The following is a 25953-nucleotide window of genomic DNA, read 5'->3' on the forward strand; positions in this document are numbered from 1 at the left end:
TTTATTCAGCTGGAGAGAATCCTGAGCCACCCAGTGTTTAGGGAGTTACTGAAATCTGTTATTGAACTTTAAAGGTGCTATGTGTCAAACTTTGCTATGACTCCATAGTACTCCTCTTCATGTTTGCATTAACAGCTGTTTTCTTTTTTAAAGTTACTATTTTGGGCTTTTATGCCTTTATTGGATAGGACAGTGAAGATACAGAGGAAATGCAGGGAGAGAGAGTAGGGGAATGACATGCAGCAAAGGTTCGGCTGGATTGGGAGTCAAACTGGGAACTCGCTGCTCAGAGGACTAAGGCCCATGTGGTACATGCCCTAACCATTCAGCTATCGGGTCATCCCAACAGAGCCGATAGCTGGTGAGTAGAGAAGTTAAGTTTAACGCTGAATTCACAATGTTTTGTCTAGACTGGTAAATAGACAGCTGTTTGGCTATGTAACAATAGCAAAAACTTATAAATACACCTTTAAAGGCCCCTTTTTTTTTTTTTTAGTTAGGATGGTTGCTTATTTAGGCATTAATAATTATCTTAGATGATGTTATACAGAAATACAGTTTTCAGGGGGTTTAAAGATAAATGTAATCAAATGTCAACAAAGTAATAATGGAAGAGATATTGTATTTTTGCATAAGAAGGATAAATGGGGCAGACTGATGGAAAGAAGATTGGACAGACAGTCAAGCCTTAGGGCAGCCTGCAGGATATGGAGGATGGAGATGAGCAAGAATTCCCACTGGAACTTGCATGAAAGGTTTGTATTGGATAAATATGAGGAAAAACCAGCCCAAAGCAGAACCAGAGAGACACTTGTGCTTTAGCCGATGCATTGGAATAATGTGGTCTGCACGTCAAAGGCTGCAGTTAAACCTAAGAACACAAGGATGCCAAGAGGAGACTGTTTGTCCAATTTTAGTGGGATGGATTTTGTTCAGTGGAAAAACACTGAGGACAGACAGGATTTCCTTCAGGACGCAGTTAGCTGAAAACGACTTTTTCTAGCACTGTGGAAACAAAAGGTGAACATATTGACTCCACACAACTGCAAGTGGCAAGATTGTTTCTACTGTTAAAAATGTGTCACACTGAAGGACAACAGTGTGTCTACCACCGCAGAGTACACACTGTCAGCTATAATCATGACACAAGCTCAGTGGGAGGAGGGGCCTCACATTTTAGCCTGAGAGAAAGAGAGAGTGGCACAGGACGAACTATTCCTACTACTGTTATAGGAGTGTTACACTTCAGCAGGAAAACTGAGATGCTTTGGTGAAAGCAATGGTATGATTATTCAGCTGCTTTAATGGCTGCGGATTGGGCTGTTGGAGCAGAGTGACTCACCCTCACTGAAAGGACAGATGGGGAAGGCAGTTAGAGGGTAGTGTTTTGGTGTGTATTTGTGGGTGTGTGTTGTTTCTACTGTGGAGGTCGTGTAATTTTGGCATTAGCCTTTACACATGGTGTGTTTTCTCTCCGTCTGCTGCTTCTTTTCTCCCATGGTAAGAGGCTACTGTATGTCAGCGAGGTGAGTGAAACGTCACAGAGTGTAATTGGATACGGACACACAAACCCTGTAGTCTACATCATACTGTTTGTTTAAAGCACAGTAAGTGTCACATTCAATATCCTTGAGACAACTGAAGTAAACACATCCCACACTGTAAAACCAGGACTATTTAGAAAACTTCAGAACCAAACACCTTCTTCTAGTCTCATGTTTGGTTTACTCTTCCCATCACTGAGGTTTATTTGTAGCTGAACATCCTGGTAGTAACTGTTAATGAGCTTACCTAACCTGGCGTAACAGATCACGGGCTGCTCCCGTGTGCTTTCCTAAACCAGCTCTTTACATAAGATGTCACCCAGGGGTCAGAGGTGATGGCAGCTGGGATTAGCAGAGGAGTGGTGGACAGAGGAGAGCACAGGGAGGAAGAGTTGTGAGCTGTGAGCCTGACATTGCTTTTACTATTGGATTCTGTGCATCAGCTACACAGGGGTAAATGACAGGTGTGAATAAATCACAAACATTTCTGAGATGATGAAACAGTGAAAAACACTTTAAATGAAGCAAACAAGTAAAGACTAAGCTCTAATGTGTGTGTCTACATGTGTCAAAGTTGTACAGATATGTAAATAGATTCAATTCAGTATAACAAAACACTATGGCACAAAATGATGGCCCTCTCCGAGGCCTGTCTGCTGGAACAGTGATAGGATTATTATGCACTGTAAATCCTTTGACCCTATGTGGCTCATTACTGCCACCTATTGGATAAAGTTAGTAAAGGGATTTTTCACTCCGAGCTCCAAGCTAGAGCATTACCCAGAAACAAATTCTATCAAGAAAATCCATTTAGTGTATGAACACTTTTTTGGTTACTATAGTTTTTGTCTTTTTGCTGATATGATATTAACATGTCGCTTCAATGCCACTGTAACAGACATCTATATCATTATTTCTCATTATTATATCTTGCAGGTTGCTTGTCACAGTTGTAACTTGTGAGAATATTTAGCATTTTTTCTGTAGAAAATTAACAATGTTCCCCACAGTGCAGAACGATACAGGCGTGAGAGCAGTCCTGCTAACAGAAATTAGCAGTCTAGATCTGTGTATGCACATTTCCATGTGTTATAGGTACATACAGCATCTTTAAAACAAGTTAACCACAAATGCACATACACCGTATCCTCCATCAGTAGCATCACAGATAATAATGTCTGCCTCTTTGGTGTCTTTGCTGCAGACACAGTTTGTGTCCTTGTTGTCCATGTGTGATCACTGTTGTCCATCCTCTGGTGTCAAAGCAACATGACTCCTCAGGGGCTGACAGAGTGATGGCACATCAGTGTAGGTCATGCTGGTGCTGTCGGCCATGGTGAGCTGTTATAACCTTGCCACCGCTCAGTCTCTCCTGCCTGGAGCTTTGCCACCAGAGGACAGGAGGCTTGGTCAGCCTTGACAGATGATAGTTAATTACTCACCAACTTTAAATCCACTTGCATGTAACAAAGGCAAGAGGCAACCTTTAATGACTCTTCATTTTTCTTCAGAGAAATATAAATGTGCTAATAAAGCAGCCCATCTCATATTCTAATTATAAATATTAGCTTTAATGCAGTAGTATCACAAGTCTGGCTGTGCTGGGCATTAAGTTACTAACTTAAAAGGATTTAAAGAGAATGTACCACATGATTTAAAGATCCTGTGGGTTTAAGTAAATGGAACGACCTGACTTTGCAGGAACTCTGGCCTCCTTGAGTTTCTTTGACCTTCTGTCTGTTTTAACATTCTGAACATATACAAAGTGCATATTAAAAAGATTGTGTCTTTTAAAGATTGCTCTAACTTGCTGTGGCAGATACTCTGTGCCTGCTGGCAGCTGACAGGAGACATGGCTCCCTGCTGCTGTGCCAGTTGGTGCACCTGACCAGAGTCACATTAATGCCTAAAGTGTCCCTGCTCACACACACACACACACACACACACACACACACACACACACAGCAGGGTGACACAAAAAGGAAGGGAGTGCTTCTGATGTTGCTTCATTTTCCTGACTTTTATCCAAATGGTTACAGGTAATAAATCTGTATATTTACACTGTGATAGTAAGGGGAAGAGTCTGATTGTCATGGGGGAAGGTAGTACAGTAGTTTTCTATTACATTTCAGGTTTTCAGTCTGTAAGAACAACTATACACTTGTGCTTAACTAGTCCAACATAAACACAAGCAACACACCCACAATGAACTCTTTTCAAACAGAGTAAGTTTCAGGTAAATTACACTGAAAGGTGACTTTCTTTAGCACCTTGCTACTGTATCATAATATAAGACAGTGAACTGTTAAACTATTACATTTCTACATTGTGTTACATAACCTTCATTAACAACATGACAGTTTTTTGGTTTCTATGAACAGAGATATTGTGTGTCGGCTTTGCAAACCCTAGAAGTGTGAGCTGAAATCTGGAGTTAAAGCCAGAGAAATGTCTACAAAGCATTTTTGTACTACTGCAAAGATAAATGTAGCCAAAGCCTACATGAACTCTCAAACTACCTCCCAGCAGGAGGATCAGTTAAAGGAAGTCTGATATGTTGTAGTCAAAGTGATTCCCAAACAGCAAGAATCCAGTGATATTAGCAGCTGCTTTATTAATACATTATGATGGTAAGAAAGGCCATATTAAAAGAGAAATGCAAGCAGAAATCATATCTAATCTAAAATAAAACCTTTTGACCTTACATATTATTTTGTCGTGTGAGGCCTAAAGAAACATTTTAAAATGGCAGATTGTCCAGATTTCAGCTCACACTTCTAGGGTTTGCAAAGCCGACACACAATATCTCTGTTCATAGAAACCAAAAAACTGTCATGTTGTTAATGAAGGTTATGTAACACAATGTAGAAATGTAGAAATGGCTCATCGGTGTCTGATGATCACTGTAAACAGACTTAGTTTATTCCTGCTGGATAGCTTCACAGAGGACACTTGCTGCTTGACAAGATGCTCAAGATTTATTTTAGTTTCTCCAAAAGAATTTTGGGTGAGCAAAGAGGAAACTGCCTCCTCCACTTTTTACAAGATCTGATGGAGATGCCATTAAATATGAGACATAAGCACTGATTAAACAGTAACTGTCCTTAATGATCACTCTAAATCGATAAATAATGACAATATAAGACTGCCTTGTGAAACTGTGATTAGAGCTGCAACAGTTAGGTGATTACCTGACTGGTCGGTCAACAGAAAATTAACTACTGAAACAAAACAAATGAAATGTGAGGACTGGATGCTTTTCTTTGTCATATACAATAGTGAACTGAATATCTACATTTTTGATCAATGGTAAAATACAACAAGCAATTTCAATACATCACCTCAACCTGTGGTGAATTATAAACAGGCATTTTTCACTATTTCCTGAATGACAACAAACCAACTCCTGTCCTAACACAAACACCAAGTTACCACAGCTATAAATGCTATAAATGTTTTTTCCCAGTATAATACAATATCATCACAGAATAATAATCAGCCATGGCTTCACTAAACACAAACTGCCATCTCACTAAATAATTAAACAGTTACTGCAAGCTTTCTTTGTCTGATCAGTTTCTCAGTGACAAACGCATTAGACTTTCAATTGCTATCTTATCAGCTGAGACACAGATTGATTGAGCTGGATGCAGTTATTGTTATTGGATGTTGTTTGTAAAACATTTTCCCCCCGAGGATCAATGCAGAAGATCCAAATCTGCTTCCTCCAAAGAATACCTGACTTGTTTCATACTTTTTCAACAAGAGTGCAAATCAGAACACTGTCCTTCCTTTTGTTTCTCTATAATTATGTGAACTGGGCATGGAGAAACTAGACATCAAGTTTTGATGGTAAATTTGAGTTCCAGCCATTATGTAACAGCCTCTTAACAAATGTACAAAAAGGCTAGAAGTGAGGGAAAATAAGATTTCCTTATAATAAGAAGGCAGTTTTGTCAAACAACATCTCTCCATGTTGAACATTCTTCCCCTCCAGCACCTGTTTTTATGGAGCTGTTAACAAAGAGACATTAAGTGTTCATGGAGGCAGTGGTGTCACGGCCATCTCTTAAAGTCACAGACTCGTGGATGTCAGCTGAGTCGGCCAGCAACACAAAGAACCACTGAAACACTCAGTCTGGTGACTTAGATAAAAATGATCCAAGAAATATACCAGTAATCAACAGGTCACAACAAGCTGAAGTTTTACACTGCTCTTAAGCAAAGAAGTGGACATTGTGGCTGAGAGTATATCATAGCAACACATACTGTATGACTGCTGTAACAATAAGATTCATTCTTCCTTTCTGCCACTAGATGGCGCAACAGCACTATCAACACACAGCAGGCATCAACAGTATCTCCCAGTCAACTCAATGTGGACTAATGATGAATAAAGCTCTTGCATCTGTTCTACATTTTCTTACCACTGATGAAAAACTGGCTGCATGTCATGTGATAATGAAACCAACAGTCAAAACAGCGATGCAGCGAGCCAGGCGAAGAGGTGTGAGACGAACAATGTCAAATATCATGACAAACTAAACATGCCACTGAAAGGTGTGTCGGCTTCACAGATGGGCAATGGTATTGTGGATCAGGAGGTGGCAGTGTTATACACTGGTGAATTAACCAATTGTCTCTGGGCAGAAAAGGCTGAACACTGAGAAATGTGGTGAAGGAGAAAAAAGGAGCATAGAGGATGATGTAATCCTTTAAAGGGACATTCACAAAAAATAAAATATGGTAACAATGGACACAAAGCTGTAGCAGAGCTGAGGTGACCATACAAACAACATACAACTGTTCATGACAATGCAGGGCTGCAAATGAAAATTATTTTGTTGATTAAAATGTCAGAAAATAGATAAAAATGCTCATATCCCTGTTTCCCAGACCCTAAGGTAGCATCTCTGTATAGCCTGCTCTGTCTGGCTTACAGTTCAAACACTAAGACATTCAGTTTTCAGTAATATGTAAATAGTTGTTGGAGGAATGACTTTAATGATTTGTTAAGTGTTTAAACAGTTGATTAATTTTCTGACAACAAATCAGTTCTTTAAGTGTCTACCTGCTCATGCATGTATCTACAGCTGTAATAAAGTAAACATTCAGATGCATGCAGGAATGTGATGGAGATTTAAGCAAATTAGGTGCAATGGGTGAAACTGCACTATTAATAACAAATCTTAATATCCTGAAAATGACAGTCATGGAGTTATGGACATCAATGTGCCTTGACTTGACATTCAATCATAAATTCAGTGGCTTAGAGGCTTTTAGAGTTATTGTGGCATATAGGTAGGTAAACACAGGTGAATGCATTAATGCTCATCTGAAAAGACTTTTTATATATGTCGTAATATTACAATAACATTATGTGGCATACAAATGAGTTTTCAGTAAGGATCTTTGTAGAACATTTTTCTATATTTGGAATAAGATACAGGAAACTAATGAATATGTAGAAAAAATTACCTCTCATCTAACAGTTTTTCCCAAACTTCAATTTGCATGCATTTTAAACAAGAAACACATTGCAATAATTAATATCAAATATGTGCCAGGTTTAGTGCAAATTGGTTAGTGAGTGTTATGGAAAACAATATCATATTATAAAATGCAAATGAACATATAAATAAATAAATAGGCAGTCTGTGGTGGCCAGTTGGCATGTCTCTTTCGCATGAAGTAGATTAAGGGTGTGGTGCAACAGTTTGGGTCTTTATAATGAGTAAAATATTACATATCTTGATAGACTTCAATTACAGAGGCTCATGTAGCCAGTTAAAAACACATTTTATGAGGTCCTTGCTCAATATGTGTAAGATAAATGATGAAAATTTAAGTCCCAGTGATTTCATGAGCCTGATTAAATACATGGAGCAAAAACTTTTTGCACCATAAAATATCCGAGGCCCAGGATCTGCCTTGTTTGCATATGACCTCAGCTACAACGCCTTAGGCTAAACAGAAACACCATCCATTATGAGGAGTGGTTAACCAGCTCTCTCCCAAATTACAGTGACTCTGGGTTCCCATTTTACTGATTTAGCGGTTGTGTGGTTCCCCATCTCATGTTACTGACTGTTATAGTGAGACGCACTCACGCAGGCCATCCTCCCCTTGTAAAAAGTGAGCGAAGCATTTGTTGGCCATTTAACAGGCACCGAGCAGGCACCAAGTAAAACACAATTAAAGATCCGTGACAAGACATTATTTGCTTTATTCTACTAAAGTACGTTTGTGTTTTTAAAATAATATCAGAGCTTGATTATACTGATCTAAACTGACGAGTGGTGTTTCACTGTTGCTTCACAAACGCAGCCTCAGGCTTCTCGGGTGAGATTTAACCACATCCTCCGACAAATGCAGCAGGAACATTTTACCACCCTGACCAAGAGGCCACTGCGCAAGGTTTTCGACAGAGCTGGAACATTTCCTGAGCATGAATGACTGCAGTGACTGAACCTCTGTCTAAATCCCCTGTTTAAAGCTGCCGGTGACAGGTCATCAGTCTCACTGCAGTACGACTGATTGTGATTGGCAGCTGTGGAGAGGTACCCAGATAACACTCTGGTTATAGAGTTGACCCTGCTCTTAACCCGCTGGCACACCTCCTCTCTTCACCCCCCGCTCTGCCAAACTCCAGGCCGATCCTGACAACATTTACCCAGCGCCTTGTGCACCACTCCTCCACACCAGCCTTCTCAGGGACATCTGCCCGTTATTAATACTGATCTTTGACCTCTCAGGCTAAAGATAAGTTAACCTCTTCTGCCCTGTCATGAAGCTACCAACATGCTCTCTTGTAACACAGTTTTGTTAGAGCACATGTGCAGTATCTGAGCCTTAAGAAAACCCAAGTAAAAATGTGTTTGTCCCTGCTTTAACAGTAGAAGAGCCAGGACTTGGGAGTTTAAGAGAGAGTCTTATGAAAGGAACAAGCTTTGTCAGAAGTGTGAATGGCTGCAATGCTATTTCCCTCTCTCTCTCTCCCACCCTCCTGCCAGCACCAGTCAAGGGATTTTCCTTCCCACCATCTCCGGCTGGAACACTATTTCCGGATTGTGTCGTTCATTTACTTAGTTCGCAGAGCACTTGGGAATGAGAGGCCATGGAAAACTGAGTGTGGCAATGTGGCTAGAGTGGTGGGGAGAGGAAGACAGAGAAATGGAGAGAGGTATATGTGTGTGTGTGTGAGGGAGAGAGAGAAAGAGAGAGATGAAGAGAGTGCAACACAGGGCTGGAGAGGACTGGATCGTCAGAGACAAGCCCAAGCAACGGCCTTTACCAAAATAGCACAAGCAAGAATCTCTGTGGGTAACATAAATTTGAGCATGATGAGTGTAATCAAACTGAGAAGGGTTAGACATGCGACATAAACTATCTTCATGACCATGTGATGTTGAGGATTCCTTTGTCACAACTGTATGTTTGCCTCCCAGCCTGCCTGCCAGTCTGTTTGTTTATCTGGCTGTCTCTCCGTCTCCCAGAACATCCTATTACACTACTACGTCTCTGCAGTTAAAGCCTGGGCACAGGCTGTTAGTGACCTGTTTACCTTTTGACATTTCCAGTGTCGATTAAACCAACCCCCTGTAACAGGTGTAATTGTCAAACAAAGGTGGTCATACAAGCTTAAAAGGCCTTTGACCTTCAAGCTGCGTGCTCTATCCTCATTAGATGACCAAACAGGACTGAATCCATTCACTAAGCTCATCTTTGTCTTGACTCCAGGGGGCTTTACAGGAAACGTGGGTCAAGAAGAACAAGGTGCATCTGAGCTGCCTTATATCCCACCAAATTTCATTATGATATTTTTTACTTAACCAATTACGCTAACGATGTAATTCATTAAGCTAATAAACACATTCATTAGCAGGTATTTTCACGTCAACATACCTGTCTTATACCGTGGGTGCTGACATGAGTGCTGAGTTCTGGTAATTTTAAAAACTTTTTCTTAATTAGAAGGGCATACCATTGATTTCACACATGAAGTTTAGTTTACTCATCAAAATTGGCATTTCTCAGCCTGTTAAAAAAAAAAAAAAGTAGTACAGAAAAAAATCTTCTGTGACCTGGAGAAAATTTCAAACAAGACAAATGCTTGCAGCATTTGCTAATCAACACTAATCACAAACTACAGCTGAGGCTGATGGGAATGTCATTAGTTTGGCAGGTACTGGTCATAAACCAAAGTCCTAGACAGACTAGTGGCATTAGATGAAAGGTCAGGGGATCACCAAAGTGACTGTAATTCATTCTGAGGGAAACATGAATGTCTGCAGAAAATTTCGTGATAACCCATCCAATGGTTTTTAAGATATTTCAACAACTATTCAATTTGCCCTGAAGTTTTGTACAGACAGTCATGGAGACTTTGCTGATTCACTGACTTTTCCTCTGGTGCCACCAGGAAGCTGACATTTGTGGATTTTACTGAAATGTCCTGATAACTATTGGACGGAGTGTAATGAAATCTGGTGCAGACAATCATGTTCTCCTCAGGGAGAATTATAATGACTTCTCAGGTCAAAAGTTTCATTTGTCCATTACTTTTGTTTATGCGTAGAACAGAAAGGGTGATCATGGTAAGCATTACACCTTTGTTGCATCAGCATATTAGCATTGTCATAATGACCATGAATTTAGCTCAAAGCAGCTAAATCTTAGACTGGTTTAATCTCTCTCTTGTCGCTGCTTAAACCTAAATCACTGAAAAAGCTTTTTTAAATCATCCACTCTACAGGGAAAAAAATGTGTTCACAACACTGAGTCTACAGAGACACACACACAGATGTCTCCACAACATTCTGGTGTCCCACACATGTACCATGTACCATTGTGGTGGGACATAAAAACACAAAGTAGGCTGTTAAAATGGGTGAGAAAATTGGACTTTCTTAACCAACTTCCTCTAATTACTTTCTTCATTAAACTGTGCCAGGCTCCAATAAAAGAGAGATTCCTCTTTTTAAATTTTTTTATTCTATGTTTTCTTCCTACCATTAAATCCGACTGTTTAACTGTGTTGCATCATATATATTGTTGGATTTTTTTCTTGTGACTTCTTGTTCATTCATTATAGTATACTCGTGAATTAATGTAGTGTATAGTAAGAATCAGATAAAATAACCATCCTCTGGTATAATTATCTCGGGTCACCATGACAATTTCACCCTGTGCAGTCAGCAGTTTTACAGTTCAGTCATCTCTCTTGCGCAGAATCTCTCGTACCGACGTTGACTGTGTGGTGAAAAGGCCACAGGGTGCAAGTATGAAGTGGAACGATGACAGTAATTTGCGTTAAATGTTATGACAACAAATGTAATCAGTATTTTGGAACACGTAGCATTGGTACAAGCTGTTTTAATAATGTAAATTAGCAGTGTGTGTGTGGGAGGGAGTTTATGTGCCGTTAATCATCCAGAGTGTATTCAGGTTGTTGCAGAGACTTCAAAGAACAGAGTGATTCTTGATAATTTCATTTTTACTGTGCTTTCATGTCAGAAAATGTCTTGTTCTTCTGACACTTTTTCCTAAATTGAGAGAACTATTTTGACTAGACTGGAAGAGAAAAAAAAGGTTCATGTATTGGAATTTGATTATGTTCATGTACACTGTATTCGACACAATAGATTCATACTGTTTAAAAAGACGTACTTTAGTGTGTATTCAGACGTAGTTTAACTCTGTACTCCAACTAAAAACTACTAAAATAGGGCACAAAGTAAAGTCAAACAGATGATGACATTCTGGGACATATAACCCAACCTATGGCCTTAAAGCACCAAGGTAAATCCCAACCCATGACGCAGAAAATTAGTTTACTTGCTCCCCTCGTGGCTCAAGGTTGTCTCATTTACACAGGTCACCATGCTGCTATTGTTTGCGCAGGAGTTGTGTAATCCTAGATTCTTTCGTCCCGTCCTCCCATTGTTATGGCTCCTCACCGAGTGCTTAACAGATGCTGGAATAACTTCCTTAAGACCTATGTAAGCAAATACCATTTAAAGAATTTGTACATGAGAGTGTGCATGTGTGTGTGTGGGCAAAAAGGGAAGGGGGCTTCTTGCGTGTGGGACAGGGGTGGTTTGTTTTGTCAGCAAAATGTCAATCTGTCTTTACATGGTTATCCCATATGATCTCCCTAAATACACAGGGCTTGGTTGTCCATCTGGTTGGCAGTTGAGAGCTAAACCCCCCACCCCCCCACCCGCCATTAACACCCACCACCGCTAGCCCAGGTCTGGAGGTCTTGCCTTTCTACCTCCCACTGAGACGATATGAAAAGGCCGACAAAGCTTTCCATTCTCTTCTTTTACTGTCAGATTTTTGGATCAGTGTAATCCTCAAATGGCTGCAACACGTGTACAGCGGTTTGGTTGCTCCCTAACAACTAACTTGACAACTAAACAATGCAACGGTTCTTACTGAAAAGGGACACTCAGAAGAATTTTGCACGTCCAGAAAAGATCCAGACTCTTTTACGTGCACACACACGCGCACGCACACACACACACACACATTCACACAGCCAGGCAACCACCCAACATCCAAAAGTCCAAAAAGCCAAATCTGTCCCCAATCCAAACTGCCTTGGGCTCCCCTAAGCTATTCAGCGTGTGCAAATGAAAGATGTGTCTTGGAACAGTGCAAGCCTCTAGGCAGAGCAGAACTAGCCTCGTGCACAGATATACACAGCAGCCCTCTGGACAAGTTTGGCACCCACACCAGCAACTGTGGGCCAAAACTCATGTTGCGTGCTAACTCGCTCCCTCCCCCATCCCCTCATGCTATCCCGCTCTGCAATTATATGCTACGCTCCCACCCAAACATGCAAGAATAGGCCTTCTCAGTCAACAGACAAACCGAGTCATTCTGTCCTCAAACCATGACATCATGACCATTTGACTTTAGCGTGAAATTCAAGCTTAATTTAACTTTGTCAGGAAAAAAAAAAGTGGTGTGTGTTACACTGGCAGAGCGCTGCAGTGGTGTGAACAGTAACTTCATGCAATTCTGGGAAGGCACAGCTAATTTATTCTCCAGAATATCAAACTCCTGGGGAATATGTGACTCATGACAATCTCACACATCATGTTTTACTGTAAGTGGCTCAACTGGGCTTGTGCACATTCAGAATAGACCTGGACAATACCGACCAACTCATGTACATATAGTCATATTTTGACTCACAATCTCAGTTGATTATTATTATACAATATTTAATATAAACTTAAAAAGAAATTCTTAGAAAGGCACTTAATAAGGACAGAATCATATTAACTCATTTTATAATTTAACTATAACACAGCAACAACAACAAAATAAAAAATCTCAGATGATATCTTGACTTATTTCACAATAATGATATCATAAAAACATGTTACCAACTTAGGTTCAAAATAATGTCAGTGGCCTCCAGTTTCCTGAAGTTTCACAGGGTTTCGAAGCCTGAGAGGCATCTGTCAAACTGCTGACAGCTATTGTGTGTAGCACACCTCATTTCCAAATCTGCCTCGCAACAGAGTCCTCTCCTCTGTCCTTGCAGCTCTGGGAGGGGTTCTTAATAGTTTGTGAGCTTGCGCTTGCGTGCACGTGCATGCGCATGTATATATGACAGAACCGAACCAATGACAAGCACCTTAGCCCAGCCCAGCCCTCGCAACAAAGAGGGCTGGTGGGTTTCACCGCAGCCCCACTCTCTCTCCCACACACTCGTAAATAACCATACAGAGTCTCTGCCCTGGCCAGGGGGAGAAAAGGGAGAGAAAAGAGCCATTTAGGCAGCTCCTCTCCTCTCATGCCTTCCAACTGACCTTTTCTAAGGGTCAATCAGTCCAACCACAACTCCATACTCTGACCCTCCTCCCCTGCTCTTTCCTTGCTGACACTAATCTGAATCGTCCCAGCATTGGTGCTGGGGAGAGAAGCCACTTAGCAGGCTTGGGTCATTGTAAGGGAGCATTTAAGACCTGGAAGGCATAAAACCTCACAAGCTCTCAGTCCCAGAGCATGTGAGATGGCAGCCGGGGTCAGAGGTGAAGGTCACAATATGGGAGGAGGGGAATAAATCCTGTAGCATGGACAACAATGGCTGCAATCCCCACTGACAATGATGCCATTGTGGGCTGTGGGTTGCTTAGTGTGTCCTGGAGCTGTGCCTAATAGAGTTATAGTGCTGATGTGATGGCTCTGCAGCTGAGGAGAGTAGTGTCCTTTTATATAAAGGGGGGCAACTGCAGAGGAGCTTGAAAGAGGTCTCGGCTTCTCAATTTTGCTTTGCATGAAGCCTGGGATTGTGTGTGTGCTTTTGTGTGTGTGTGTGTGTGTGTGAGAGAGAGAGAGAGAGGCTGCTAGCATAACTTCACCAAGCTTCCAGCCATGAATCCTTTGCTCGCTGATGGACATGACTCCTCTCTGTAAAGAGTCATGAGTTGAGAAGATGTGTGGGTCCGCTGACTGCAACATGACTTTTGTGAACCTATTGGGTTACACACTGAATCAGAAATAATACACTTTACAACAACTGGGAATTGATCTTACAACAATTGGGGATTTCACATTAGTTATTAATGTTGCTGAGTGATGAGTAGAATTTTAATAATCTACTAATTGTTTAAATCATTAAGGAAAATACTTTGTTTTCTGTGTTATATAATTACAAATTGAATAGCATTGGGATTTGCACTATAGGGCATATAAATCAAACAATGTAAAATGCCACCGTTGGCTCTTGGAAACTGTGATGGGCATTTTTCATTATTTCTGAAACTGAAAAACTAACACATTATTAAGAGGTGTTAATAATCATTAACTGCATTTCTACAATCTACTCTGATCCATGCTTTATGATACAAAGACGGAAAAACTGACTGCATCTCATGGATGTAATCTGCTTACACTTCTTATGGTCAGGGCCTTTATTTGACACTCCACTTGAGCAGAGAGGTGGGGAAGGCCTCTGGAGAGACACAAGCCGCTGATACCACAGGATCATCATCCTCGGCATAACTCAGCTGGTAGACGTTATGTGGTGGCATGCCACGAGTACCTCAGTTGTCACCTCTGTTAGTAAGATTAGGCTCAGGCAGAACGGAGTGACAGATGATGAGTGGTGGGTATGACCACCGGGTGCTAATTCAGAGGACACAGGACACAGAGGGAGACAGCTAGACTTGACAGACTGAGGCAGACAGACAGACAGTGGAGCATATGGAAAAATGGTATGTCAATTTTGCTGATGTCTATAGTAACAGTAGCCTCCAATTTGACATTCCCTCCACCAAACATTGGTTTTCTGTTTTTTTTTCCTTCTTTTTGGCTTCTCTTTGACCTCCTTAAAAGAACAAGCTATGTTTCCCAGGGCCCAGCTATTTGAAGCTCATAGTTTTGGTCATCCAAAGTTTTTCTGTTCCAACTCAAGCCGTTCAGACACTGTCCCCACTTACATTTCCACAATGGCAGGGTCCTGGGGGCCAGACCATAGCCTCTGCCCACTCTGCCCACAGTTGAGTTGCCTCTGGCAGGACTACTGCGTGCTTTGTGTGCTGGTTCTGGCCACTGATCAGGGAAACCCCACAGTCTCTCCATGGTGAATGTCGAACGCCCTGCCAAGACCATTATGCATCCCTTCAATGGCCGTGAATAGCAGCACACTACAGTACAGAAGATTTGAGAGATGTGCGATTCACCCAGGGCTACAATGCAAGACCATGACACAGATACCCACATCGGTGAACTGAACTAATCCCTGACATGGTTTCTCTGTGTTGTGTCTTTGGGTCTTTTCTGATGGACAACAAACAAAACAAATCCTGATAAAAACGTGTCCTACATTGCCCTGCACAAGAAATATGAAGACTGTTGATGAATAATATTCCTTGACACAGTTATTGATCTAAGTCCAAACAAACATCGCTGTAGAAAGCCAGGAGATTATTCGACTCGTTCTGCAAATATTGGTTGTTGTGACTCAGTGTGGCTAAGTGAATGACAGCAGGAGGCCTATCATGTACACATTTAACACTCTTAAATTTGGGGATTAACGCTCTTTCCATAATTTCACCGCTGAGTTCATGTACAACACACTGAACCACACTGACCTAATAATTTCTAGGACACAAAAACCATCCTGTTTGCCAGCCCCTCTGTCTCCTAAGCTCTTATGTATTTGTATTCTCCTTTCTCCAGGTACTGCCTTCCTGACCAGAGAAATGACCAAACTATGATGTCTCTGCACCTACACTCCTTAATCTGTGTTACCTCTAACAGTCCCTCTGTAGTCAGTCTAAATTTCAGTGTCAAAAAAATTTAATCTAACAGAATAAGAGTTTAACTGTTATCTGAATTTAACACAGAGGAACATCTGTTCATTAATTCAAAACTCATGCAGTTTCCCAGCACTCCCACAGTCCAGTGGCATATTGCGGTGGTGGATATCAAGATGAGTCACATCAGCTAGCAGGCAGCTGGCAGGCTTGCAGTATCAGCCTATCCTGTTAATCTTACGATTAGCCTTCACTGATCCCATCAGGACTGCCTGGATCTGGGGTGCAGAGCCTAAAGGTTTATCCTGAAAGTCGTCCCTCCCTCACCCTGGCCACTACACGCACACAGCGCAAATGGGGCGCACACACAGAAATACACAGCACACCCTAAATATTTTTGGCTTTTCCTAATACTGATCATAGAGACAACATATCCCCAACACAAAGCCCAGAGATCGGAGCTCATCATGTCTATGCCATAGTGCCCCCCACCCCCCACCCCCCAACACGTCTGGAGCCCCAGTACGATGCTGTTGTGTTTCAAGAGGGTGATGGTAGTGAAATGTGTCAAAAAGGTCAGGCCCAGAAGTTAAGAGGGCACATTCTGTGCTCTTCTGACACCGAAGGAAGGGGAGGGGGGGAGGGGTGGGGTTGGGTGGCAGCCAAGTGACATGCCATGACAGGCTTCAAGGCTTCTTAAAGTAGGACCGCATGGAGAGGACACGAGCGGATGCTCATACACTGCACCCACAAATACACACAGACACATGTGAGCACATTCACCCATGTGCGTACACACACCCACACAATTACATACCTGTCAAATGGTGAATCTAATGCCTACAAGAGACTTGCCAATGCTGATTTTCTTTTTCTAAAAATGTAAATAGACTTGTTTTGTGTTTCCTTGATTTACATACTTGAGCATGTGTCCATGTGTATCTGTGAGGCATGGTTGTGCCTCTCTTGGCCTAATAAGCTCCATCGTGGCAGTTAGTTTAAGACGTTTCATGGGCACTGATTGGACACAGGAAAGAATCGTCTTACTGATGAGAAAAAGGAATGCTGGAGGCAATTACCTCCCCTGACTCTCTGTCCTTGGGTCAAAAGGGGACAGGCCATAAACGCCTGGACACCAACAGAGACAGACCTCTGACCATGCAGTCCTTGTTTCACTCTCCCTGCAGCCACTAGTGTCAGCTGGCAGAGGAGTCTCTGGTTGTTTAAATTTACAGCACAATGTCATTCTGTGTCATGAACGAACAACAGCACATGTATTCATCCAACATAAGCACACAAGGCGAGAGTATTGCTAAAACACAGGCCATTTTCATCACATGAAGACAGAAACACCAAATTATTTTATTATAAAATAATCAAATCTCTCTCCCCTGCATTCATTTGTAAGCCACTGATGTGTACAGGTGTCAACACACCTGCTATTACCTATTGTGTCTTCAACAGGATGATCTCAGCAGCAATAATTACGAGTGGTGACAGTCAAGATTTTTTGCGGAACATGTTTGACAAGCTCAACAAGAATATAATACACACTTGCCAACTAGGCAGGCTATTCTGTCGCCTCTCAGACAAAAGGGTCTGGTGCTCTTTAGATGCCAAACAGCTGAACACAGTTTAATTATCATAAAACCTAAAGCATGATGTCATTTTATTGCAACCTATTCTCTCACCGAGTTAAATTAGACCACAACTAAAGTGTCAGAAAGCGTTTCAATTCCCATTTGTTTTAAATATAATAACATATAAGGTGTAGGTTGGATGATGTTCATTTTTTTAATGATTCAAGTTAATAGACCAGGTTTTTCTTTTCCATTCATGCCCTGCAAGGAATTTTTCAGCTGTTACAGTGCAGCCGAAGAGAGTTGAATGAAACGGTCTGGAATGTACCATTAAAATTTAGGGGCTACCAGTATGTGCTACACTCCGCATCTGCCTGTGTAATTCACCAAATAAAATGTTGTTTTGCGAATTATACTTACTAATGGTTGTTTTTGTTTACGTGTGAAATAAAAAAAAACTAAACTGGATTTGTTTTACATGATAAAGAATCCTGTACAGAAAAGAAATCCCCTACCGTAGCAGCAGGTTGGACCGTACCAAGATGATGTTACGAACAGCCCTTTAAAGTCGCTCCACTTCCGAGATGAAGTAAAGTAGAGCTGCACCGCTCAGCGAGAGGGCATGGACTGACAATCTGCATCTCTGAAAAAAAAATCCCCAGTTAGGCAGGCTATGTTTAGGGCAAACATTTGGACACTGGGATTTTTGTATGGACACGGAACCGAAGGAGTTTCCTTTTTGTCTACATCTATGTAGGACGTGGCGTCTTGCGACTGCATTGAAGTAGCCTAAATTGGGTTCATTTGCGGCAAAACATAACGTGCATTGTTTAATATTGCGCACAAAGACAGCGACAGCAACCTGGACTACTCTTGTGAAACAGGAATGGTTTATCCTCCCGAAGGTTTATTCTACATCGAAATGGATCAAGCACCACCAGGTAAGTTAGGGTTAAAGGCAGCCATTGTCTGAGCTGCGGGGGGTCGGAAACCGTTTTGTTCTTTTTTTTTTTTTTTTTTTTACCTTTCTTTTTCTTGTTGGCATCATCTTTGTTAATGTCTGTGATAAAGTTGACGTCTGACAAATGTCGTGCAGGTGTAAGTAAAACGTTATAATGGCGAGGTCCTCGGCGCTGCGCTCCCCCAGTGGCATTGCCCAGGCATGCATAGCGCAATTCACTTGCCAATTACGTAATACCTTTCGGTGGACCAGGCGCAGTGGCTTTGCCTCTTTTCTTTTGTCCCGCCGCATATGACAAACTTAGACAGAAACGCGCAGCGGTTTTGCATCTCCTCTCAAACCCAAAAAATGTTTAGTAGAGGAGCATGACAGTGTGCAGAGTGCATTTTGAAGGTAGTATAGTTGAGGGTGCCTTAATGAGCGCCGCATGAAACGACCGCTTTGTTCTCCTCTGCAGCCAGCCGTGGTTAATTCGTGCGCTAGCTCTGAAAGTAGGCTAGAGGCAAGCAGACTAGACAGCTCGTCTCATGACTTAGCTCCGGCAACTCACCAACAGTTAGTCTTTTATTTACATTTGTCACTTGACCGCGGTGTTATGACATTGTCCTAACAATGAGTAACACTTGCATGTCTAGCTCGTAACCGAGCGAAATTAATTTGACTTAACCTAACTGCACCTTAATTTTATTTTACTTTCATACATTCATTATTTTAAGCTAATTATTGGTGACTACAGTTGATAAAACACAGTAGAAAATGAACTTAAAATGACTGCTACTGACACACCATAAGAGCCACACACATACCCTGTACTGCTCCTTTAAAGTCTATGCTGTGGTAATGTTTTACAGACAGTTCCTGAGTGTAGTTATTAAGACTTCAGCTGTATGTATTTTCTGGATTGGACACAATGCAAACTACACTGTATCTGATGTTGATATTTTTTATTAATTTAAACTTAAATTACGTGCCTCTTGTCTGCACTGGTACACGCATGTGGGTTTTGGAAGCCAGGAGAGTTTCTTGGCAGCAGACCGTAAAGGGGAAGGTGTGCAGATTTAATTTTGCTGAGTTCAGGAGCCGCAGCTTTTCGTTTTTGTGCCTGCCACTGTGCTGCTGCACCTGCCTTTTGTTTATTTTAAGGTCAGAAAAAGAGGAGAGCGGATGGTGGGAGAAAACCACATTTTCTCCTCTCTGAGGGTGCTCTTGTATTCTCCCTAACTGCCTCATGAAAGGCACTTTTGTCCTGCAGTGAAATATATCGCCCTTCACCTCCTCTTGATGCGGTTTGCCCTCCTTTTTCATTTTTAGGAAACCGCTTAGTCTTTCGGCCAGACACACAGCTCACAGGTTTTTCTTTTTTTTTTCCCTGGAAGCTTGATGGAAAACTTATGAGGATCAGTAAGCGTGCAATGATTAAGAAATGGGAGGGGTGGTCCAAGAGGCTCTAAATACAATTTATGGTCTACTTAATGCTTCTCATGCAATTCAGGACAGTGCCAAAGTTTAGGAATTGGACTTTAAACTACTTTGCAAGAGTTGCAGGCAATTGAACACTTAATCATGATGATATTTCAAATAATGAAAGGAAACATGTCTCATAGTTGTTGACTGATAGTCCTCAGAAATGAGGATACACCGCCACATTTCCTTTTTTAAGTGCTGACCACACTTGATGATGATTTGGCAAGTGATATGTGTTGGAGACATGCCTGGGCTAGTCCTCAGATCTTGACAGGCTCCATCAAGCAGAGGTGTGACAGAGAGTGTGTGTGTGTTGGGGGAGGGGGTGTGCATTGAGAACACACTATTTCCTTAAGACACAGGCACAACCTTGATTGCGCCAGTTATAATATTGCAGGTTGTTTACAGTACTTGATGTCTCAGCTGATCAATGTTTTGCCATTTCTGACTGGTCTCTACCATCCTCATCCTTTGCATTTCATTTTCTGACCAGTCTTTCTTTTCTGCTTGCAGCTCTCCCTCCCAGGTCAACAAAGCCAGCGTCTTCCACCATGAACAACAACTGCCTTTCGCCACCTACGCACTCGCTACAGGACGCTGAATGGTATTGGGGAGACATAACCAGGTAAGGTATCCTAACCTTCACAGTCCTAATTCAGACATGCAACACATATTAAATGTTTAATGTGCTGGTATGTCAGACCTGTTAACTGTTAACTGATTTTCCCTCAGGGATGAGGTGAACGAGAAGCTCCGAGACACACCTGACGGCTCTTTTTTGGTGCGTGACGCATCCACAAAGCTGCAAGGGGACTTTACGCTGACATTAAGGTAGGCAGAAGGGAATGAGAACGGAACAGTTGCTCCCATCACAACACCATCACAAATATTATCAAAGGTGTTTAATTTTTATTTCACTCTAATTGTCTAATTTTGGGATTTGCTGTTTTTATAGGAAAGACGGGCACAACAAGTTGATCAAGATTTACCACCGTGATGGGAAGTACGGTTTCTCGGACCCCCTCACATTCACCTCGGTAGTGGAGCTCATTTGGCACTACCAGCACCATCCGTTGGTGGAATATAACGCCACACTGGACCTGATGCTCACCCATCCTGTGTCCCGCTTCCAGCAGGTAAGTTCTCATTACTTTCTGTAAGAAAGCTAATGATATAGATTTTTGTTAAATAGAGAGGATTATGAATTGTACATATTTGACTAAGTGGTATTTTCTACATTAGGCGAAAGAGGACAGCGTCGATGTCGCTGGAAGAAAACTGAAGGAGGTTCACTGTCAGTATCAAGAGAAGTCAAAGGAGTTTGATTGTCTTTATGAAGCGTTCACAAAGACCTCACAGGTAAAAACTAATTTTGAAATTAACTATGATGGTCTCCGTTTTCTGTGCTAATCCCAAAGTATCAGTTCTTTTCTAAACAGTAGAATTTCCGTTCAACTCTTGCAAGTCTTTTCTAATTGGATGTATCCACTGTGGTGCAGGAAATCCAGATGAAGCGAACGGCTATTGAAGCCTTTAATGAGACAATGCTGATCTTCGAGGAGCAGTGTCGTGAACAGGAGCGCTACGGAGAGGAGTTTGAAAGGAACAATCAGTCCGAGGGAGCCGACCCAGATCTGGAGAGGTACTGCATTACATCATGGTCCAAAATGATGTCTCCAAATGTAGTTAAATTTACATGCATGTAGACCATTTTCCCTGAACTCTGCCCAGACCCGTGACCTTTCCTTTTCCCTCTCCAGCTTTCTGATAAATTACGAGAAGCTGAAGTGTCGACTCGGGGAGATCTACGACAGCAAAATCCATCTGGAGGAAGACTTGAGAACGCAGGTGGAGGACTACAGAGAGACGGACAGGAAGATGAACAGCTTGCGACCTGACCTCATCCAGCTACGCAACATCAGAGACCAGTACCTCAAGTAAGAAGCGTTAATATATAGTTTGCAGTCTCTGTGGTTCATCACTGCAGGCTAATTGAGGAGAAAAAAACATCTTGTTTCTTCTCTGTACTGTATGGTAAAATTAAACTTCCCCTTGCACTTCTCCTTGCAGCTGGCTTAATCACAAAGGTGTACGGCAGAAACGCATAAATGACTGGCTGGGGATACAGAGTGACAGCCTCGATGAGTAAGTTCCAACAAATTCTTTATGGAGGCAATACTGAAGAATGCAACTAATAACTTAACCAGGACACACAGAATTGTTATGGAGGTGTTATAACACAACTCTTTGTTCTTTCAGCACATATGTGTTGAAGGGAGATGAGAAGAATCTGCCACATCAGGATGAGACGAGTTGGTTTGTTGGTGAAATGAGTCGGACGCAGGCTGAGGAGATGCTTCAAGGCAAAGCTGCTGGAACGTTCCTGATCCGTGAAAGCAGCAAACAGGGATGCTACGCCTGCTCTGTTGTGTGAGTATAACACTTTGGAAAGCTATATCAGAAGAATGGCTCAAGATGAATATTAAACATGATGTAATTGTGTGACACTCATTGATGGGATTTTTCTTTTCTTCGTTTTGTTTCAGTGTGAATGAAGAAGTGAAGCATTGCATGATCTACAGCACGCCGCATGGATACGGCTTTGCTGAGCCCTACGATGTCCATTGCTCACTGAAAGACCTTGTCCTGCACTATCGCCTGCACTCTTTAGCGCAACACAATGACGCCCTGGACGTTCGGCTGACACATCCAGTGCATGCCAACGCTGCAGCCACGCCTTCTCAACATATAGAGGAACACAAACTCTTACAGACTCCAAAACACACAGCGGGGCTCCCGCCTGCAGCTCCAGAAATGTAATCCGACGGAGAGAGAGAGAGAGAGAGAGAGAAAAGGACATGTTTACTGTATCCTGCGAGAACGACTGCATCAAGGTGCATTGTGTAAAATTTTGCACTACAGTGATTCCATCAGTTTTTGTGAATGGGATTTCACAGATTGAAGTGGGACCGGAACTTGAATGTCAGCTTGAACTTTGTTTTTGTTCGTTTGTTTGTTTTTGTTTTTTTGTTTTTTATTATTTTATTTGGTTTTCAAAGAGACTGTTTAAGCTTTCGGAAAAAAACAAAACAAAATTTTGTACTTCATTTATTGCCGTTTGTTTAATGGACACTTTCGGTAGGGATGTTGACAACCAGAAAATTGCTCACTGACGTCAGGTGCTGCACGTCCAACTTATACAACTAGAGTTGATGTTGCTAGACATGTCTGTTTCCCTAGTTAAAATTTATTCAGTTCTGAAAATTTGACCAATACGTTGGATATATATTGAGTTACTATTAGTAAATAAAATTTGTGAGGGGAATTAATGGTGCTGTAAACAGGCTGATTCCGTCACTTTGGTTTGGTGGACCAAAACATTTTTGGGTCTATGCCAGGTGTGAATATGTGAAAAGTCGTGGTGCATCTTGACAATTTGCCCCTTTCTTAATAGACGTTCATATACAGTGGATGATTATGTAGCATTAACATCTTGTAGAATACCATTGTAAGAGCATACTCAATGTTATACCCATTGACCAAAGCACTTAATAGTGAGCAAAACTACATCCCTGTTTAGTCCGGTAATTGCATTTGGGCAAGGGGAGGGCAATTTATGTACACCTGCTGATGTGCTGATCAAAACATAATCTGAAGTACTGTATGTTATATTCTGTTACTCAAAGAAGTATAAGCTTTTTGTATTCTATATATATTTTTTCTATAAACATGCCACAAGATGAAAGCTTGAAGAAAGTGCAATCCAACAGTATTTCTATTGTTGCAATGTATGACGATGATGATGGTGGTGAAGGTAATGCTGTTATGAGAGGTTGACATTTGCCACAAAAATGCACTCTCTTTGGTGGTGTCAGTGTGATGTGGCCTCCGATGTTTGTGTGAACTGCCAGAGGTCCGGATGTATCCAGCCTCCATTACTTGAACTGTGGCATTGCTCGAGCTATGAATGTTTTTCATGACATGCAGCCTACATAGCTTAAGAGGAAAGGAATCCATGTTGAACTTGGCACATTTTTCAAGTTTGAGGACAATAGATACTCTGTACAGAGAAACTGTAAAATGTACTTCTGAGGTTGGTTTATAGAAGGCGGGTGATTAAGCCTCTTATAAAAATATAACTCCGCTGGGGGATTGAGGAAACTCCTCGCGTGAAGCTAAGCAATGTGAGATCCTGACCTTTTTCTTGCTGAAAGACAATAAACTGATGAGGGTTTTGTCAACTCACCTAATCCGTTGCGTTTTTTTCCACAGTCCATTGCTGATACTGTGCAACCAATGCACAGTGTCATTTTTCTAATCACTTAAGGTAGACAGAAGATTTTAGGAGCTATTTTTGTATTTTTTCTCAGAATAATGTTATAGTTTTATGATATGGGTAGAAAAATACCAAATACAAAGCACAAGAGAGATAATTCTATCTAAAATTTACCGTCTGTCTTTGTGGTGCCATTGTAGTCTGATGAGCTTATCCTTGGGTAAGCAGCAGATAGGAGGCATCGAGGCCACTGGAGGACACACTGTGGACAGATGGAAGAGAAAGGAAGCGATAAAGACAATAGCAGGATATGTGCAGGCCCTTTCCCCACTCGGTCTGGCCGCCGTTGAGTCACTAGACAAAAAAAATATTGAACCCACTTCACTGGAAAACACACAGCATTTTGAAACGCAACTTTTTTTACGCTCCTGTGAAAGGAATGCAGCAAGACTGCAAATATGTGGCACCAGCCAGCCTCTCCCGAACGTTATCACACAGTTAACACTGTTGTTATCTGATAATTATACAAAAAACAATGTGTTTCAGTTTTCCAAAGTAAACTCAAGCTCCATCCACAAAGAAACACTTGTGTGAGCCTTTGGACGTGGAGGGCACTGATGATGTTGATGATGACCCTGGGTGACACCATCATCGGCCCTCCGTGACCAGAGCAACAGGTGGCCTCTTTCAACCATCACATAAGGCCTGTGTTAGGTAGGGATTAATGAGATGCAGGAGGCAGGGATGTACCAGGGGAGAGCCTCAGTTCCAGGCCACGGATTACTCCCTCTTACCTGTGTCAGCATAGAGATCTGGTGGACAGGCAGCATGCGTGCCCTGCTAGCATGGACCAGATGCAGGGGAGATAGATAGATGGGACAGACTGTACCAGCAGCTGACTCACCCTCAGCCTGTGCGAGTGTCCAAAAGACAGGGAGAGAGTGGGTAGAGAAAGTGTGTGGGGCAGGCAGACAGGAAAAGAGGAGGGACAGGAAAGAGTACTCAGAAAGCACATTTCTCCAACTCCTGTGCAGGATAGTACAAAAAAATGAAGGCTGAAAAGGTCAAGCTGGGCCTTTCCTACATTTCCTTTAACCTGAAACACACTCCCACTTAGCTATTTGCTTTTACAGCAGTTTAGCTCGCACTGCCCAGTCTTATTTTCCTTAGCTCCTGGAGTCTGAGTTTAATCTATGTAAAACCCAGCCCCCACGTCTTTTTTTTCTCATACATACACAGACTGTCTCTGCTTTCCTCCCTTTCTCTCCTTGTCAGCAGGCCTCAGTTGCAGCACTCGCTTGTTCAAATTCATAGTAATTTTGCTTTATAGTTCTCAATTTAAATAAGTCCTGGCTAGTGGGGGTTGGTGGGGCTTGGTGGTGGTGGTGGTGGTGGTGGAGGGGGGCAGCGGGACGAATTACCTTTGGAGTCACGCCTAAAATACACACACCATCAACTGTCTCGCAGGCTTTCAGAATAGGAGGTTTTCGCTTTCAGTTTGGCCGCAGCCAATCGCCTCTCTCCTCCCCTCTGTCTCCGTCCGATTCCACCGTTTCCACACTACCCGATCAGCCAATCGGCGGCCGGGAACATGCAGAGCGTTAGCCAATCAACGACCAGTTGCTATGTTGGAGGCAGAATCGATAAGAGAGGGATTTTTTTCCCTTTCTTTTTTTTACTAGCTCACATTATAGCTGGCTTATAGGCTGAAGGCAAGATCCTGTTGCCTGCCAAACAGCATGTATGCCACAGACTGAGCCATTAAACATAAGAGCTCCACATTTCCCACATTTTCTTTGAAGCCTCTCTAATACCACCTCAAATAAAAGCTGAACAGCTTATCTGGATA

The 25953-nt window shown here is 42.0% G+C and overlaps 1 protein-coding gene across 1 annotated transcript; it reads left to right on the plus strand.

Moving 5' to 3' along the window:
• Positions 1-17972: 17972 nt before the first annotated feature.
• LOC108883804 (phosphatidylinositol 3-kinase regulatory subunit gamma) lies at positions 17973-24073 on the plus strand. The gene is made up of 10 exons (XM_018677291.2): positions 17973-18344; positions 20342-20453; positions 20561-20659; positions 20784-20964; positions 21071-21187; positions 21328-21470; positions 21589-21765; positions 21899-21973; positions 22088-22258; positions 22375-24073. The coding sequence occupies exons 1-10, from the start codon at positions 18290-18292 to the stop codon at positions 22646-22648; spliced, it is 1404 nt and encodes a 467-aa protein (XP_018532807.1). The 5' UTR covers positions 17973-18289; the 3' UTR covers positions 22649-24073.
• Positions 24074-25953: the final 1880 nt, after the last annotated feature.

This window comes from Lates calcarifer, linkage group LG4 (genome assembly GCF_001640805.2).
Source record: "Lates calcarifer isolate ASB-BC8 linkage group LG4, TLL_Latcal_v3, whole genome shotgun sequence".
NCBI classification, from domain to species: domain Eukaryota; kingdom Metazoa; phylum Chordata; class Actinopteri; family Centropomidae; genus Lates; species Lates calcarifer.

What these genes read in the sequence shown, in the direction of transcription:
- LOC108883804 (XM_018677291.2), top strand. Translation starts at nt 18,290, where the DNA reads ATGGTTTATCCTCCCGAAGGTTTATTCTACATCGAAATGGATCAAGCA. An exon ending in CGTTCACAAAGACCTCACAG is followed by an intron (nt 21,188 to 21,327) that starts GTAAAAACTAAT and finishes ACTGTGGTGCAG; the next exon opens with GAAATCCAGATGAAGCGAAC. An exon ending in ATCAGAGACCAGTACCTCAA is followed by an intron (nt 21,766 to 21,898) that starts GTAAGAAGCGTT and finishes TTCTCCTTGCAG; the next exon opens with CTGGCTTAATCACAAAGGTG.